At 53.5% G+C, this 18313-nt stretch overlaps 1 protein-coding gene across 2 annotated transcripts in view; it reads right to left on the minus strand.

Annotated features, from left to right (window-relative positions):
* Positions 1 to 18313, minus strand: part of Tspan18 (tetraspanin 18) — a 143139-nt gene that overhangs the window by 12850 nt on the left and 111976 nt on the right. For both annotated transcript variants that reach the window (XM_070032526.1, XM_070032525.1), the window contains 2 exons: positions 1622 to 1694; positions 738 to 932 (listed from right to left, as the gene is read on the minus strand). In XM_070032526.1, coding sequence (XP_069888627.1) covers positions 738 to 932; positions 1622 to 1684 — 258 coding nt within the window. In that variant the 5' untranslated portion in view covers positions 1685 to 1694. The remainder of the gene's footprint in view (positions 1 to 737; positions 933 to 1621; positions 1695 to 18313) is intronic.

The raw sequence follows: 18313 nt of genomic DNA on the forward strand, positions 1-18313 counted from the left end.
TCTGAGTGGGAACATAGGCTGGACAGGTTCTGGTCCAGGGCTTGGACCTCTTAGGGTGGCAGTGAAAATCAATGGAAGAGAGGAAGGGAGAGAAGGTGGGATGGAGGGAGGGAGGGAAGGAGGGAGGAAGAAACAGGGAGGGAGAACGAGAAGGGAGGAAAGGAGAGAGGAGAGGAGAAGAGAGGAGGGAGGGAGAAAGAGAGGGAGGAAGGAAGAAAGAGGAAGGGAGAAAAAGAAGGTGGAAAGAGATTAGAGGGAGAGGGAGGGGAGAAAGAGGGAGAAGGAAGGAGGAAGACAGGAAGAAAAGGAGGGAGAGGGAAGAAGGGAGGGAGGAAAGGAAGGAGGGAAAGAATGAAGTCTGGAGGAGAATGAGCTCCCAGCACCAGGCATGGGGCACAGGCCTGTGATCTGGAAGCTTGGATGGAAGGGCGGAGGCTGGCCTGAGCTACCTGGGAACACTCTATCTGAAACAAAGCAGCAGCTGGTCCCCAGAGGCCCGTGGGGAGCCCGTGGGGAGCTCAGCGCACCTGAGATGTCCTCCCTAGTCTCTGGACACGTCAGGGCCTCCAGACCAACAGCCACGAGGGACAAGGTACCAGGGCTGGACGCAGACACCGGTGCCAACATGGTCCAGCTGGGGAAGGGCTGTGGGCGTCAGGGTGGAGGTGGGACCTGGCCCGGGGGCCCGCACCCCCACTCCCACCCCAGCCTCCCGCAGGGTGGGGACCAGGACTCACAAACAGCAGCAGACACTTGTTCTCCCTGGCGGCACCGCAGCAGCCCAGGAAGCCCAGCAGGAAGAGCAGGCCACCCATGGCCAGCAGGACGTAGGCGCCCGTGATGAGCAGAGGGTTGGCAGCCACGATCTCCCGGAAGCCGGTGGGGTCCACCAGGACCCAGATGCCCACGCCCAGCAGGCAGGCGCCCCCCAGCTGTGAGGAGGAGGAGGAGGAGGAGGAGGAGGAGGAGGAGGAGGAGGAGGAGGAGGAGGAGGAGGAGGAGGAAGAGGAGGAGGAAGAGGAGGAGGAGGAGGAGACAACACAGGGAGGTTAGAAGCTGCTCCTGCCTGGCTGGGGCACTCAGACCTGCAGAGCTGGGCACAAGCCAACAGCTTGGGCCTGGGGCTGCAACTTGGGGCCTGAGCTTTATTTATTTATTCTTTTGCTCAAGGCTGGAGCTCTACCACTTGAGCCACAGCTGCCTTTGAACCATGATCCTCAGATCGCAGCCTCTTGAGTAGCTAGGATTATGGGTGTGAGCCACGGGCACCTGGCTCCTTCTGGGTTTTGAGAGGACTCTTTCCAGAGAAGCTCCAGCCCCCCAGTGCCTACCGGGCTCAGCTCTGCAGCCTGGGATGAGCCTGGAGTGGTTCCTTCTCCTCCTCCCCTCCTCTCTTCCCCGCTGCCCACGGGCCAGCCCCAAGCCCCCAGCCTGGCCCTGACCAGCATCTGTAGGAAACCTCTACTGATGGGGGAGTGGGGTGGGCATGCAGGGACTCCTCTGGGAAAGTCTGCCAGGCAGGAGTTTCTGCCCCTGCTGCCCCCCGCCCCCGGCCCCACCAAATCTCACCCCGGGGATAGCTCTGCCACGGTGAAGGCCGGAGAGAGCCAGGAACACTTACAAATATGAAGAAATTGAAAACGAACATCAGATACTTCATGCAGCTCAGGCAGTCACCTTCCATGATGCTCCTCCTACAAAAACAAAGCTCCCTCAGTCCTCCTGCTGGGGGGGGGGGCAGCCCTGGAGGGGGGGGAGTGGGAGGGGCAGCAGAAGCCAGCTCTACCCTTCTGGCTAGTGGAGGAAGGAGTTAGAATAGTTCCTCTCCTAGGAACTGGGATTCCCCCCTCCTCCGTGGGCTGCAGGAGGGAGGAGGTGAGACCAGCCTTCCCAGTGTAAGTCTCCATTCTACCATTCTCTCTGCAGCCCCACAGGGGAGCGGGGAGTCACAGCCCCTAGGCTCTGTGGCTAGGACCACCGTCAAGTCAGGTGCCACAGAGGGAGCTTCACAAATGGAGAATGGCAAGCCCAGGGCATGACGCCAGGAGGCAATCACGTCCACAGCTGGAAGCACCTAGCAGACCCGTACAGAACGGGCACAATCGCGCTTAATCCTCAAAGCTCCAGGACCCAGGCACAGCCAGCCATTCTGTTACTACAGTGGGGGGATTGAGATTCCCAGAGAGGGGGCAACACCCCTCCAAGGTCACACGACGTGGCCATGCTGAAGAACAGAATGTGGGTCCGCCTGGATGCAGAGCCCCGACTCTCCACCTTCATTTGTGATGGATGCCAAGTCCTATGCTCCATTCAGCCCGCTTCCTCCAATGCACAGACTCCTCTCTCTCTCTCTCTCTCTCTCTCTCTCTCTCTCTCTCTCTCTCTCTCTCTCTCTCTCTCTCTCTCTCTCTCTCTCTCTCTCTCTCTTTTCGTCAGTTATGGGGCTTGAATTCTGGGCCTGAGTGCTGTCCCTGAGCAATTTTGCTTAAGGCTAGCACTTTGCCACTTTGAGGCACAGCACCACTTCTGGTTTTTGTTTTCTGTTTTTTTTTTTTAATTTAATTTTATTTTATTTGTGAACATACTGTACAGAGGGGTTACAATTACATGGGCAGGATAATGTGTACATTTCTTACCAAGCATTGCAGCCTCCTCCTTTGTTTACCCTTCACATCCCTTCCCAGCCTCCCCCCTCCCCCCCAATCCCAATCCTTCTCCTTCCCCCCTTCCCCCTCCCCCCCCCCACACCGACGTTATAAAGCTCGTTTTGGACATGACAACTTGTACTTCTCATTGTTGCAACAGGTCCACCTGTATCCTTAAACAACTGGTTTTTCCCCATCTCCTCCACAAGTTATACTGACATCAAATATAGTGAAAGCAGGGGTTATACTGTGGGGGAGGGACATACAAAGCAACAAAGAGATCATCTTATAAATGCTTTAGAAACACATGCATGAAAGAAAAAAACATTAAAATACATATCTAAGGGTTCATTTTCCTGACATCACATTATCTGACCTTTTCCGCTTGACTCATACATATACTAGATATTGCAAATAAGGGAAACCATGGGACCTATGTTTCTTTGGGCCTGGCTTACTTCACTTAATATAATTTTTTCCAAGTTTTTCCATTTCCTAACAAATGGGGCAATGTCATTCTTTCTGATGGAGGCATAGAATTCCATTGTGTTTTTTTGTTTTTGTTTGTAATTAACTGGAGATAAGAATCTCACACTTTCCTGCCTGGGCTGACTTTGAACCACAATCATCAGATCTCAGCCTCCTGAGCAGCTAGGATTACAGGCCTGAGCCACTGGTGCCTGGCATTGTCTTCTTCCTCTTCTAGAAAAAATAGCCTCTTGGGCCCTCATCCACTGTCATGCTAAAGCCGAAGGCCAATTCCCAGAATGAATTAGTGATAGATGTGAGCCAAGCAGCATGGCCGGCCTCCTGTAGACACATTACACATTCTATGGGCTACTTTAAAAAACTTGTTTAGTAGAATGTGTCTTTGTAAAGACTGCCATGCTGTCACGAGTCTAGAGCAGGCCGGGTACAGGATTGGTGTGATACCTCTTAAGGGTCTTTATGTCTGTCTTCCGGCCCAGTTCGCTCTGTAAGAGAACAGATCCCATTTCCACAGGAGGTCAGGGAGGCGCAGCCCATCCCCCTCCCAGCCGGGCAGGTGGCTTGTCACCTGTGCCATCTGTGCCACTGACAAGTTCCCAACCCTTAGGAGTCCCTGGTCAGGGCTGTCCCTGACCACCTCCTGCCCAGATGGCAGGCCCTGGAGGGAGCTCTCTAGGCTGAGCTGGAAGCTTCTGGCAGGGGCTTTGTGGATGCCAACCTGGCTGCACATGGTGATAAACGGAGGAAAGTGGTGGGCGTGAGTGGCACTGGCAGCACCTGGGCATGCTCAGTAATGCGTCAGCAGAGTGAACGCCGGCAGGACCTGGCTCACCAACGTCCTCCCCAGCCTCCCATCAGCAGAAGTGTGATGCTGAGTAGCATTCCTTGGCTGTGCATAAGGATTTGTCAGAAAGTTCCTCAGAGCCAGCTCCAAGCAGTGGACATGAGGCTGGACTTAGGAAGTCACAGGGTTCACATGGAATCTCCTGTTCCATCAGCTTGCCAACAATCCCACAACCCAGGTCTGCTTCCCCACTGGGTTAGAGGACAGACTGGCAAGGGAAGGTCGAGGGGAGGGGAGGGGCGGGGAGGGGAAGGGAGGGGAGGGGAGGGGAGGGGAGGAAGGGGCGTGGCTCCTTCCCACAAGGAGGTTAGAGTACTAGGCCTTAAGATACCTGTGTGGAGTCTTTCCCAAGTGATAGCTCACTTGGCATAAGGTCTGGTGGCTGAAAAATTCCCCTTCTTCCCTTCCTCTCTATCTATTCATTTACGTATGCATCCATTCATTAATCTATTCACCCATCCATCTCCCCCTGTACCCACCCACCCCATCCAGCAACTATCCCTGTATACCCACCCGTCCATCCATCTTCCCATCTACCTGTACACCCAACTGTTTATCCTTCTGTCTACCTCTCCATCACCCATGGATGCATCTATCCATCTATCTATCCATCCATCCATCCACTCATCCATCCACCCACTCGTTTGTCTTCCATACACCCATCTACCATCCAGCTATCCGTCCATTCCCCTCTCCCTTCCTTCCTTTCTCTCTGCTATGCTGGGGAATGAGGGTATGGTAGAGATTGGAGAAAACAAAACGCTGGAAATAACAGGGCCTAGGAGCCCTTGGATGAGGGGCTAATCCCACTGGTGTACCTCCTTCTGAGCAATAGAGAGGATGGCAAAGGTGAGTCCTAAGGAGATGGGAAGGCAGGGGAAGACAGGGGGAGGGCCCCCCACTCCCAGAGCTCGCTGTGGCCCAGGAGCTGGTACCTCTACTTGGCCTAAACAGTCAGGCACACGTCACCTATCTACCCTGTCTGTGTGTGAGCCAGCTTCAAGGCATCTGGCAGTTTTACAATGGTGAAATTGAGCCCGAGAAGGAGAGAAGTGACTTGGCTCATGTCTCACTCTGGAGTCTCACTCCCCTGGAGTGGGGAAGCCAGAGCTTCCACCAACTTCCATAAACCTAGCTTCTCAGGAGGCTGAGATCTGAGGATCTAAGTTCAAAGTCAACCCTGGCAGGCAAGTCTGTGAAACTCTAATCTCCAATTAGCCACCAGAAAACCAGAGGTGAAGCTGTGGCTCAAGTAATAGAGGAGCAATGGTCTTGAGTGGACAAAAAGCTTAGGGACAGCACCCAGGCCCTGAGTTCAAGCCTCAGTACCAGCAAGGGAGGGGGGGGGACAGGATGAACACCATAGGGGCAGAGGAGAGGCCCCCTGGCCCAGGAAAGCCCCGAGTTTGGGCGGGGATCTTGTTGGGTGAAGCTACCTGACTCCTCCTGGGAGCTGGGGTCCCTGAGCCTTGGGCCTAGAGTTGTAGACAGAGGCCGGTTCATACGGGGGCCCAGGGCTCAGGGGAGCAGGAGAGGACTGTGGTCTTCTCCTACCCCTCTCCTTCCTCCATCCCAGCCCCTTAGGCTGTTGCCCTGAATGTGACAAGTTTATCTTCCTCTGCACGCTACCACACAGGCGACAAGGAAGGTAGCAACGCCCACCACAGCTCCCTATCCCAGGCATACCCCGCTCTGCAGTGCAGCTTCCCTGAGCAATGCTCCACTCTCTTCTCTCTTTCCTGGAGACCCTCCATAGCCTCACTCCTGTCTGTCCTGTGAGAGGACAGCCTGGGGCCACCGTCCTGCATCCTCATCAGCACTGATTATGAAGTGCTGGGGCCAGCACTTCAGTGTCCCTGAGACCCTGGGATGGCCAGTACCCTCCTTCCCTCCCTCCCCAAGATGCCAAGTTCCCCCTCTGAACACTGTCACCACCCACTGTGAAACCAAAGGTGGCTGGGAAAGATTGGAGAGCTGCAAAACGCTGCAAAATGATGGGATGCAACTGTCACTATCATCACCCGTGGAGAATACATGGCTGTCCAGCCACACAGCCACATTGTCACTGCAGGGGTATGTGGGGGGGGGGCACAACACATAGGGCTTGTTTGTCAGCAGGGATGCAGATATTTATCCCCAAACGGCCCCCTGAATTCAGACTGATTGTTGTGATGTTGTGAAATTGAACTGGATCATGATTTATTGGATCAAGCATTTCCCAAGGACCACACCGCAAGCTGGGTGCTGGTAGCTCATGCCTGTAATCCTAACCACTCAGGAGGCTGAGATCTGAGGAATGTGGTTCGAAGTCGGCCAGGGCAGGTAAGTTTGGGAGTCTGTGACACTTTTATCTTCAATTAATCACCAAAAAGCTGGAAGTGGCACTGTGGCTCAAAGTGGTAGAGCACTAACCTTGAGCTGAAAAGCTCAGTGCCTAGGCCTTGAGTTCAAGGACTAGCACAACCAAAGAAAGAACCAGACTGCACATTGCACATCTCCTGAATCATTTCATTTAACCCTTACCTAGCAAGGTGGGTGCTGTTATGACCCCATTTCATGGGCAAGGCCAATAAAGCCCACAGAAGGTCACTAACTGCTTTGTGTTTGTCTACCTGCTTAGGTGGGGCCTGGTTGTGACTCAGGGGAGACTGCTGGTCTCCAAAGCAGACTCCTGACAAGATATAGTTCCACAGGGCATGCTCGTGAAGGGGTTGCCACAGTGGGGGAGCTTGAACCCAGTGCTGTTCTATCCCAAGTCAAGCAAGCAAGCACAGAGCTTCTGGAAGCCGCTAGCATCCTCCCCGGAGCCAGCTGGAGACTTCTGGCGGGGGACAATCCAGCGCTGCCATCTCTTGACAGATGGGAGTCCCTGAGGCCCAGAGAGGGGCGAGGATGGGGCCGAGGTCACACTGTGCCCCGGGGCTCTCCACAGCAGGCTCCTGCCTGGGCCAGACAGCTTTATTAAGTGCCCCAGATGGCGGCTCAGCCCATCTGCAGGGAGTGGGGTCGGGAGGGACGCTCTGATGAAGAAGAACAGCTCAGTTCATAAATCACTCTTCTCACTCTCACTCCCCCCAGCCCCTGGGCAGCTTTCTGGAGAAAGCGAGAGTGAGAGAGAGAGAGAAAGAAAAGAGGCAGGTGGATTGGGAGAAGACACTCCACTGGAGAAAAGCACAAGCACCTAGAAATGTCTTATGCACATCACTGCCAGGAGAGGGCGCCATGGTCCAGGACAGAGCCCCATAGGGTCTCCTTGCCACTGGAGCCCCCGTTCCTCATATGTGACAGGGGGCTCTTCAGCTCCTAGCATCACCCCAAGGATTATACGATGGCATAGAAGCATTCATATACCAGTCAGCACACAAAAAAGTTCCTTCTTGCTGTTCTTCCCTGGCACCTGCCCCCTGAGCTTGGTCCAAGGCACAGAGGCCACTCATTCAAGTGCAGTAAGGATCGATAACCTCAGGACTCAGAGAAGCATGCTCTGGCAGGACAGAGGATGGGGAACCAGCCTGGATGTGTGGGGACCACAGGGCAGGAGTCGCCACTTACTGATGCCAGGCGCTGAGTTCCTAGCCTGTACTTCCACTGATCTCACTTGATCCTCCACACAATGTTACCATCCTTTCCTCTCACGGAGGCAATCATGAAGGAGTCAAGGGCTCAGGAAGGGCTGCAGCTGGGACCCCTAGACCCACCCCCTTTTCTCCATCAGCATGCAGGCTGAGGTCTGTAAGAAGAACACGGATTCTCGCCATGGGGTTGAAGGCTGGGGAGGGGAGGTCTGTGCTCACTGGCTGGGACTGCCGGGCCTTGTCCCAAGACAGACGGCTCATAAACAAGCAATTGGCTCTGAATTCTGGCAAGCCTGGCCAATGGCACTCAGGGATATGGACACAGATGAATGGGGGCTACAAGCTAATTAGGCTCCAGAGGGGGGAGCGCCCCTGAGGGCTGACGGTACCCGGGAAACAAAGCCCGCTATGGATGTAATTGGATCTTCAATGATAGCCTCCCTGGACCCCGTACTCACTGAGCTCTGGCTGTCCAGGGGCCAAAGGGCGTGGGCAACATCTGTGAGACCAGCCAGGGAACTCTGGCCTTGTAATGGGCTTTCCGTCTGTCCTAGGACTCCCATGGGTATTTCCATCATGACAGTCTTTACAGAAGAAGAGCCAAGCTGGGTATCCGTGGCTTAATGCCTGCAATCCTACCTACTCAGGAGGCTGAGAGCTGAGGATCGTGGTTCAAAGCCAGCCTGGGCAGGAAGTCTATGAGACTCTTATCTCCAATTAACAACCAGCAAACTGGAAGTGGTGCCATGGCTCAAAGTGATAGAGTGCTAGCCTTGAGCAAATGGAGCTCAGGGACAACGTCCAGGCTCTGAGTTCAAGCCCCACAACTGACAACAACAAAAAATAGCCTTAGCTGGGGCTGTCTAACTCCTCATGGTCATGGGGAGTGCTGCGTCCCAAAGAGGGATAGAGTCCTGCTCACAGCCACACAGCATGATGAGAACCACCAACTCCTAACAGCTTCCTAAGACTGATTTGTGCTGACACCTAATGTCACTGCCTTCTCCCACTCCTGTAAGATAGGCACTCTTTGTTTGTGAGCTGGGGATACTGTGGCTCCCTGGACTCAAATCACATAGTAAGTTGGATGAAACCTTGAGACAAGAAGGGTTTTTTGCTCTTCGACCCTGGTTTTCCTCCAGAGTGCAGCTCTAGGGACCTGAAGGCTGCTGGTCCCCAGAGTGACCCTGGTCACTATCGGTGTCTTCCACTGCCCTACCAACTGCCTTCCTAACATGGGGGCCACAGAAGCACCAAGCCCACACTATGTCTGAACCTGTCCTTGAACTCAAGTAGGCTGTTTGCAAAGGCTTCAAGGAATCTAGCAGATTTTTTCCCTGCCTGGGCTAGCTTCCAACTATGATCTTCCAGATCCCAGCTTCCCGAATAGCTAGGATGATGGGTATGAGCCCTGGGAAGATTCCATCACAGTCAGGGTGCTAGAGGTCAGGTGACCAAGGGGCTGGGCGAAGGGTGTTGAGCTTGGCAGGTGCAGAGGCCAGAGGAAGCCACTCTACGTATCAGACAAGGATTCAGCCCTCCACATCCTTGGAGTTCAAGACCAGTGGGGTGTCCAGTACCCAGGTATGGCTGAAGTGGACAAAAATTATGTCTAAGGGCTCAAGAATGAGGAGATTGTCCCTCCCTGGGGTCCGTTCACATCCTGAGCACAGCTGAACCCTCCAGGCCAGCTCTGCCAGCCGTGCCCAGCAATCTGCAAAGACAGGCGTGAGCAGGGCAGAACTGGCTAGGCACCTACTGGCCCAGGCCCCAGGGAGCCCGGACTGGGAGGGGGCAGGGAGAAGCCGCGCTGGCCTGCTGAGGGGAGAAGGGGGCAGCCCCAGAGTCCAGCTGCACCCAATACCCAGGGAAGGGGCTACGGATGGGAAGGGGCAGGAGGCTTGGCTGCCTTGGTGGGATTCAGGGAGGGCATGCTCACAGCCACCGTGGATGCCAAACCCAGCATTCTCCACCACTGGATCTCCCAGCATGCTCTCCTCCCATCCTCTCTCCCCGTGAGCACCCTCAGCCTCTGTACGAGTCCCATGACCAGGCTTACAAAAGGGCGACCCATAGCTCCCTGGGACCTGGGCCTGAGGAGGTGGCCAGCAGTGGACCTGAGGCTCTTGTCATGATGGCCCTGCCTCAGCTGCTCGTGCGGCTCCTCTAGACACAGACATAAACAGACAGACAGACAGACAGACAGACAGACAGACAGACACACACACACACACACACACACACACACACACACACACTTTCATGGCCAGCCTCGTCCAAGCAATGCCTGCTGCTTTACCCAGCCAAGGCCTTGCTTTACACTGGAAACTTCATACACCATCATGTCAACCACAGCCTGCCTTTGGTCAGCTCTTCCTGTGTACTTGGCGGTGAACTAAGGGTGTGCAGATCCTCAAGACATCCCTGCCAGATGGGTCCGCTCCACCATTGCTGTGATTGAACTGGTCCCAGAGAAGGCAGGCAACTTGCCTCAGGTCACTCAGCCGCACTGCAATGGTCACTTTACCCCTCAGCAGGTGCCTCCCACCTTTGCCTCATCCCCCAGACAGCTCAAGCCAGGGCTTCTGACTTTTCAAGACCATAGGACCCTCCCCCAGATAGACTACAAACCCTCCACTTTCTGAGTCTCCTTAAGACCTACCCGGGGTAGTAAGTCTCATAAAATCAACACATTAAACACTCCGGGTTCCCCATGTGCCAGGAGCTGTACCTCAGCCCCTTTCTAACTTATGTGGGGCTCAGAGATGGCAAGGAAGCTTCCCAGGGAAGACTAGCTGGTGAGGGGATGAACCATGGCTGGACCCCTGCTACCTGCTGAGAGGCAGATGCCAGTGGTGAGCTGGCAGCCACAAGTTCGTGTTCAAATCCAGACTCCAGGTCCTGAGCAGAGCCTGCCTTGTCTCTGACTCTCTTCTCTTGTCTCTTTCTCACAGCCAACTGGATCTCTCCCTCCTTACATTCATGGCCTCCCCCTACCCCACCCCGAGCTTGGGGCTCAAAAGAGATCCTTTGAAAGACCTGGTGATCCATCCCAAAATATGCAGGGCTGTTGCTGGGGCAACCTAGCCCACTACACAATCCAGATTTAAATATTGAATGGGTTCATGGCTATTAAGGGGGCCTGGGAACCAGGAGGGTAAGGGCACAAGTCTGAGTTGGGATGAGGAGTTTGGGGGAGCGACCCCCACTCCTACCCTCCTCCCACAGAAAAGTGTGGGAAGGGTTTCTGGACCCACTGTCGTGCTGGTAGGGGTCTGTGGACCCTGGGCAAGAGGTGGGAGCCACAATCCTACAGCTGGGGGCACATGAGGGGCAGGTGGGGTGCTTGGGGGGGAGGGAGGGACAGGTATCTTGCAGGTGGACAGAAGAAACCTACCTTGTCCCCATAAATGCTGGCTGACAGTCAGTGCTGGCCATGCCTTCCCATCATCTCCTCTGTGATAATCTCATGACACAGCAGAGGAAGCTGGTGTGGGAGAGGGAAGGGACACAGATGGGCCCCACAGCTGTGGAGTGGGTGGCAGATTGGATCCTAGAGCAGTGTGGCTCCAACATGATATCTGGCTGGCAGACAGGGAGCACTTTTTATAGATCACAGGTTCTACTACAAGGATCCCATGGGTGGGGTGGGGGGATAGGGAGACAGCGGGAGGAAGAATTGGTGTTCCATTTTACAGATGTGGAAACTGAGGCCCAAGAGGGGAGGTAAGATCACAGGCAAGAGGGAAGGCCTGGATTTAGGCCTCAGCAGATATATACATACATGCACAGATGTATATACACATGTGGACACTCTAATACAATGTACAGGACATATGTGCACATACATGCACACAGAGAAATGACCGCTGATTACTTTCCTACCTTCATGGTCTCGCTAATGCTATGAAAAGAAATTCAAGGCCAGGAGCCAGTGGCTTACGTCTGTAATCCTAGCTACTCAGGAGGCTGAGATCTAAGGATCACAGTTTGAAGCCAGCCAGGGCAGGAAAGTACCCGTGAAATTTTTATCTCTAATACAATACTCAAAACACTGAAGTGGTGTTATGACTCAAAGTGGTAGAGTGCTAGTTTTGAGCAAAAAGCTCACAGCCAGCACCCAGGCCCTGAGCTCAAGCCCCAGGATCAACCCAAAAATAAATAAAACAACAAATAAATTCAAGTCCCTTTGGACAGTGCTTCGGCCAACATCAAATTTATTTCTAAACAGCCAGACCTTCCAGGAGGAAATCTCACTCGCATGGATGTCTGCTCCCGTGAGAGAGGGTAGCTCTTCCCGGCATCTCATCAAATGCTCTCCTGCTTTACATTAGCCATAGTCTGACTCTGCCCCGGACTCTCCACCACAGCCCCGAAGTCCTTTGTGTCACGCTCCCTCCTGATTCTTACATCCCCTCATGGAGGCAGAGTGGATTCTGTTTTATGCGGAATGGGAGACACTCCTAATCAGGAAGCTCCTGTGCTCTCCCTGCAGCTTGCCCGCCCATTTCACAGTTCCATGGCCTGCGGTCAATGTCTCAGCCATTTTTCTGCCTGTTCCTCTGACCTGGCTCACATCTCTGTCTGAATGATGCTGGGGTCCATGTGGGGTGATCTTCCTGAAACCACTCATCCATCCATCCAGAGGTGGCAGGAATCCTCCTCCCTGTCCCTTGAGGCTTCCTGCAAACTTTCAGGGCCAGGATAGCGCGAACAGAAATGGAGCACCAGGTCTTACCCCACAGTCCTGTGGGGTGCCACTCACTTCCATTTGCCACCCAATAAATATACAAACAAAGAAACAAACAAATACAGGAGAGTCTTCTCGGGACCACTTGAGTTGATGCTGGTCCCCTGGCCTGAATTAAGGAAGATCACAGCCTTTCCCACAAGACTGACTACAGGTATTTGGAGTTAGATTATGGAGGGAAAACAGCTGACAAACGGCGGTGGTGACAGGCACGCCAGATATGCAAAGCCTTTGAGGAAATGAATCAGAAGCTGTCCCGTGGATGGGCAGGGGGGAACTGGGTCCAGCTTTTTTTATTCTGCCCCATAAAGAGCCCCTGGAGTCAGAAAGACATGCAGGATGGGGGCTGGGGAAGGGGAGGCAGAGGGCTTGGCCTCTCCCTGCACACAGGGCCTTGGACAAAGTAGAGCTGGGATGTGCTCCGTTGCCATGGAGCCGGTCCACATGCCACTCAAATGTTCACCATGCCGCGGTGAGTCCCAGCCAGGAAGGAGGCTAGCTACCCCTTACTCTGGGGTGGAGGAGCAAGTACTTACTCGCTGCCTATGGCTCCAGCCAGAACTCCTCCTTTTTGGCAAAAGAATGACGCTGATAGAGCTGGTTTTCTCTGCAGAGCTTAGGTCCAGAAGTGTTTCAGACTTGGGAGCTATTTGGACTTGAGAAGATCTACTTTCAAAAAGCCAAGATTTCAGAGTATTTGATTAGGAAGGCGGAACCCCCTCATTGTCCTTGTCTTTTCGGGGGTGGATCTTGGGTTCTCCATTTTGGGGGGATGGAGCAGAACCCACAGTGGGCTGTACTTGGGATGGGGGGGACAAAGCCAGGGGGAGCAAGAGCGGAGGTGCCAGCCAGTGATCTAGAATGATGTTGACAACTTTACGAAGATCCAGCCAGTAAATCCCTGAGGCTCCACCGTGGGATGGTGTGTGCCTCGGCTGAGTGTAGAAGGCGCAGGGCCAGCAGGGCTTTCCGGGAAGAGACTGGGCAGGACTCAGCCACAGGCTGACTTTAAGAACACTTAGGAGCTTGCCTTGAGCTGCAAGATTAGAAGTGAATGGGGTTCTCCTGGCTTTTGGATAGGAAAGATGAAACTGTTCATCCCTAGAGTCTGGGTTCAGGCCTCAGGACAGGCTGACATCCCTTCTCTGAGCCTGCCTTGAACACAACCTCCTCCCAGAGTTGTTGTGGGGGATGGAGGGGTTCAAGGAATGACCTCCCTTAGCAAACAGAAAATGCTGGGCACATGGTGTCCAGCAAATTGCAGAAGACAACTCTAGCCTTGTTTCCCCAGGATCTGTGGAGGCTAAGCAGGGCTTAGGGAGGAGGATACAGGGGCTAAAGAATGGCAGGGGGAAGGGGAGGGAGTAGTGCTGTGGCTCAAGTGGTAGAGTGCTAGCCTTGAGCCAAAGAAGCTCAGGGACAGTGGCCAGGCCCTGATTTCAAGCCCCAGAATGGGAGAGGGGGGAAGGCAGTAGGGGAAGGGGAAGGAAGAATTGTGGGTGGACACAGAACTGGTCACTCACCAAGACCAAGAGCCTGTGACCTTGCTGCTCTGTTGGGACCCAGCAAGAATTCCCCTGGCTGAGCCCCCTGCAGAGATTGCTCAGAGTAGGCGCGTGCGTGCGTGCGTGCGTGCGTGTGTGTGTCTCCCTCTGAGATCTACTAGGACAGCCATGGTCAGCCTACCTGCCGTAGGCCAAGACCCCATCTTCCTATAGCCAGTATGAGTGACCCCCCGCCCCCCAAACAAAAATCCCTCCAGAGCTCCTTTTCTGAAGGGGAAAAACTCGGTCTTGTCTTTTTGGATATAAATGATGGCCTGGATATTTGATGAGGTGGTTATGATGTTAAAAAGTAAATCCAGATCCATTTGTGGCTCTACAGAGCTGAGAAGTGCCAGACAGGACACCATGGGGACAGATTTAAAAGCAAGTGTATTCCAAGGCTGGGTGATTAGAGGGTACATGCCTGTCAGCGGCATAGGAGACATAAATAGGAGGATTGAGGTCCAGGGCAGCTTGGATCCTACTTGGGAAAGTAACTAACTCAAAAGAACAAAAAAGAACCAGGAATATGGCTCAATTTGTACAGTGCTTGAGGCTCTGAGTTCAAACCCCAATACTGAAACAAAACAAAAATTTCCAACCCCCCCACCCACAAACTAGAGTTCTCTGGAGCAGAGGGTCTGGGAGTGGGGTAGGGCTGTCCACTCCACTAGTGAGTCTTTCCTCTCTTCCCTGTGGTACCACATGTTTTGAGCGTGTTGAACTCTGTGGGGAAGTCTCCCTCCCCCCACATCCTCAAGACCAGTACAAGGTGTCAGTACCCAGGAACGTGTCCCCCAGGTCTGCTCTGGATGCTGCTAGAGGGTCTCTGGGATAGGCTCACATGGAGGAACTGTTCCTGAGGACAGAAGGACTCAAGGTAAATCCAAGTAAGCCAGAAATCTGGGTTAAGTTTAAACTTCAAAGCCAGTCAGCTACCTTTGGCTGGCCAGGCTCCACACACACACACACACACACACACACACACACACACACACACATACACACACACACACACACACACACACACACACACACACACACACACACACACACACACACACACACACACACACACACACACACACACACACAGAGCGCCTGTGGGTACATGCACATCACTTCCTGGTGAGATGGCAGGCCATCAGCCAACTCAGCTGGACCCTGGTCTCTTAAAGCACTCTTCCTATGGGACCTGAACATAACTCCCCCAGGCTTGCTCTGGGCCTGTGACCCCAAGAGGGAGGTGTCTGCCTTTCATTTAGGGGCTCTGCAGGCGTTCACCCTTGTACAAAGCAGCTCTCTTGAGGTAGCCTGGGGACTCTGGGCCCCTGCTGGGTGCAGGGGGGCCCTGGGAGCCTCCTTGCAGGGAAAAGGAAGGATACGGGAGGTGTTTCATTTCCCCAGGCAGCCAGCGTTAATTAAGGAAGAGGAAGTGGCAGGCGGGATTTCCCGCAGGGGGCTGGAGAGTGGCTCCTGACCCTACCTCTCTGTGCTGTGTGACCCTGGCTAAGTGACTTGGCATCTTAACTCCCAAAAGGTGACTCCAGAACCAGGCCGGGAGATGCCAGGAACTCTTGCTAACCTGAGTTAAGAAGATGGTTCTCTCTTCTGGGGTGTAATTCTGAACAGCAAAAGTTACCAGAAGAGATGGAACTAGAGAAGAAGAGAATCAGAGAAGAGGAGACTGTAACTAGAGAAGCGGTGAGCTTTCTACAGAAAGGATTCTATTGGGCTCTCCCAGGTACATGTTCACCTAAGAGACAAACCTGGAAGTTGAACTTGGCTCCCAGTAGCTGGGTACTTGAGTACCTGCAACTGAGAGGGAAGAGGTGGTGGCTGGAACTTTGGGCAGTATCAGGCACCCAGTAGGAGCTCAGGAGGCTGGGCTCCAGCAGGGACATCACAGATTGTTTTCCATCGTTCAGTGAGGCTTCCATCAGTCTCTTGATGTGATAACTCCTTAGTTCACAGGATAAGACCCTGGAGGAAATGGATCTAGGATGGGAACTGAGGGATCCCAAAGCTATGCTATTTGTTGCCCTTCTCCCCACATTTCTGGTTGCCCAGCACAGTGCAAAGGTCAAATTGCCTGTGAAACAGGGATGTGGTTTACTTGACCTCATCATTGAGGCTCAAAGAATTCCCCCCTTCCCAGGATACTCTGCCCCAGCCATGGGGCTACACCTGTCCTGATGCTTCTGGAAGAGGCTGGTCGTCATGGGTTGCAACTGAGGCTCAAGGGGTAGCTGGCTCCTAGATGGAAGCCAGGGCAGGAAAGCTAGGACAGGGAAAGGCCTGCCCTGCTGCTGCCCATCTAGCTCTCTGATTCATCCTTCACTTCTTGTTCAGATGTCTGATCAGATGGGAAAGAGGCAGGAAAGAGGGAAGGAAGGAAGAAAGGGAAGGGGAAGAGGAAGGGGAAATAAGAGGCAGGAAAAGAAAGGAAAAGAAAATCGCCATACTGACCTCTTACATATCCTGAGTTGACCCTTGAGGAAACTCTACCAGAAAACACAGGACCAGCTAAACAATTTGCAGGGCCCAATAAAAACCAAGAGTCCTGTGTTCAAAAGTTATCAAGAGCTGGGTACGGAAGGTTCAGAACCTATAATCCTAGCTACACAGGAGGCCAAAGTTTGAGGATTGCAGTTTGAAGCCAGCCTGGGCAGTCGGTTTCCAGCTGACCATCAAAAAGCCAGAAGTGGAGCTATGGTTCAAAGGGTAGAGTGCCAGCCTTGAGCCGGAAAAAGCTAAGGGCCAGTGGCATGGACCTGAGTTCAAGCCCCAGTGCTAGCAGCAAAAAAAAAAAAAAAAAAAAAATTAAAGTTGGTAAGAATTGCAGGATGACAACAGCTACCTATTTTCAAGTGCAAAGCTCCAAGAAGCTGGCCTGGGGAGGGGCTATTACCATTTCCTTTGTGTTGCTCTGTGATCAGAGGATCAGAGGTGCAGTAGCTTGAATGCTTGCAGGGATTATGAAACACCACGTGTCACTCCTGCCTTTCTAGAAATTTAGGGGTCCAGTCTAGAGAAGAGAGCGGAGGGCACAATTACCTCTAAATCAATTTTATTCTACACATTCCTACAATTTTTTTTTCCCATTTAACTTCAGAATATGCCCACAGTTCCTTTCATATAAAAATGAAATGCTGTCTCCCAAATCTTTAAGGAGCATCAGTGTTCTGGTAGGATGCACAGGGCTGGTTAATCCTTCAGATTTGTGCCTGGGGAGTGGCTCGGGGCTCCACATTCTATCTCTTCAGCAATACTACATAGCAAACGTCAGCTATTCACTCCTTCTCCCCTCGACCCCTCCCCGTGTGGCCCAAGCACTACTCTCCTCCAGGAAGGGCCACAGGCCTGGGAGCAGACAGCCTTTCCACAGGCCAGGTTGTAGGCTGGACCTCATCACCCTACCATCTAGGGGCTCCAGTTGGGGACTGGACATCCATCTGTGGTGTGCCGACAGTGTTGCTCTTCTGCTTAGCCTGCCTCTTTAATTTGGGGAGGCCATGGCTGGGGATCTCAGGGGTGGTGTTGTGCTATTTGGGAGAGAGAACCTCAGATGGTATAGGGGTGCTGATGGCATGGAGGGAACATGGTATGTGTTTTGGGGCTGCTTTGGGAAGCTGTGTCTTGATCCAGGATAGACTGGGCCATGCATGTGTGCATGCATGTGCGAGTGTTAGCCAGTGGCCATGGACAACTGTGTGCTGGTCCGAGTATAGGGCATGAAGAGCAGAGGCGGGGTGGGCAGGGAGAACCAAGCTGAGTGACACTAAGGCTGGAAGCAGGGGTCCGGCCTTGGGAACGCAAACAAAAATGTCCCTTTTTCCCATGGCTGGCACACAAACTCTATCAACACTAATTAGGCGGGCTGGGAATTCCCATAGCTTCTTAATTGCTCTGAACCAACTCCAGAGCAGGGAGGGGCTGGAACACCCACCCCATCCTGTAAGATGATGATGGTCCCAGTAGCTGTGTGTTCCTTGCTCTCTACCCTTCTCCCTCACCCTGGGACCCCAGAGACCCAGGGAGAGGGTCTATCAGAGGCGTAGGGTGGAGGGGCCCTCACAGGGAGGGTCTGCCTGCTGCATGTAGGTGAGAGGCCAGGGTGAGACTTTGGAAGGCAGGGTTTAGGCTATGGCCAGTACTCTGTCCTGTACCACACCAAACCAGTGCTTCCTGCTGCCGCTGGCTCCGCCCATCCTATTCCTAGCTAGTATCTACTGGATGATCTAGATTCTAATGGCAAAGACCTGGCATGATTACAGTGTCCTTAAACCCCGCTCCATCTCAATGCCCTGAAGCCAGACCTCTCAGGAAACCACAGGCAGCCATTAGAGAGACCTTAGCTGCCCAGTGAGAAGTCCTTTGCCACCTCACGGCCAGGGGGTTGTCCCCAAGGCCATTGTAGGGACACACACACACACACACACACACACACACACACACACACACAC

The sequence above is a fragment of the Dipodomys merriami genome, unplaced genomic scaffold, assembly GCF_024711535.1.
Source record: "Dipodomys merriami isolate MVZ:Mamm:240054 unplaced genomic scaffold, mDipMer1.0.p SCAF_21, whole genome shotgun sequence".
NCBI classification, from domain to species: domain Eukaryota; kingdom Metazoa; phylum Chordata; class Mammalia; order Rodentia; family Heteromyidae; genus Dipodomys; species Dipodomys merriami.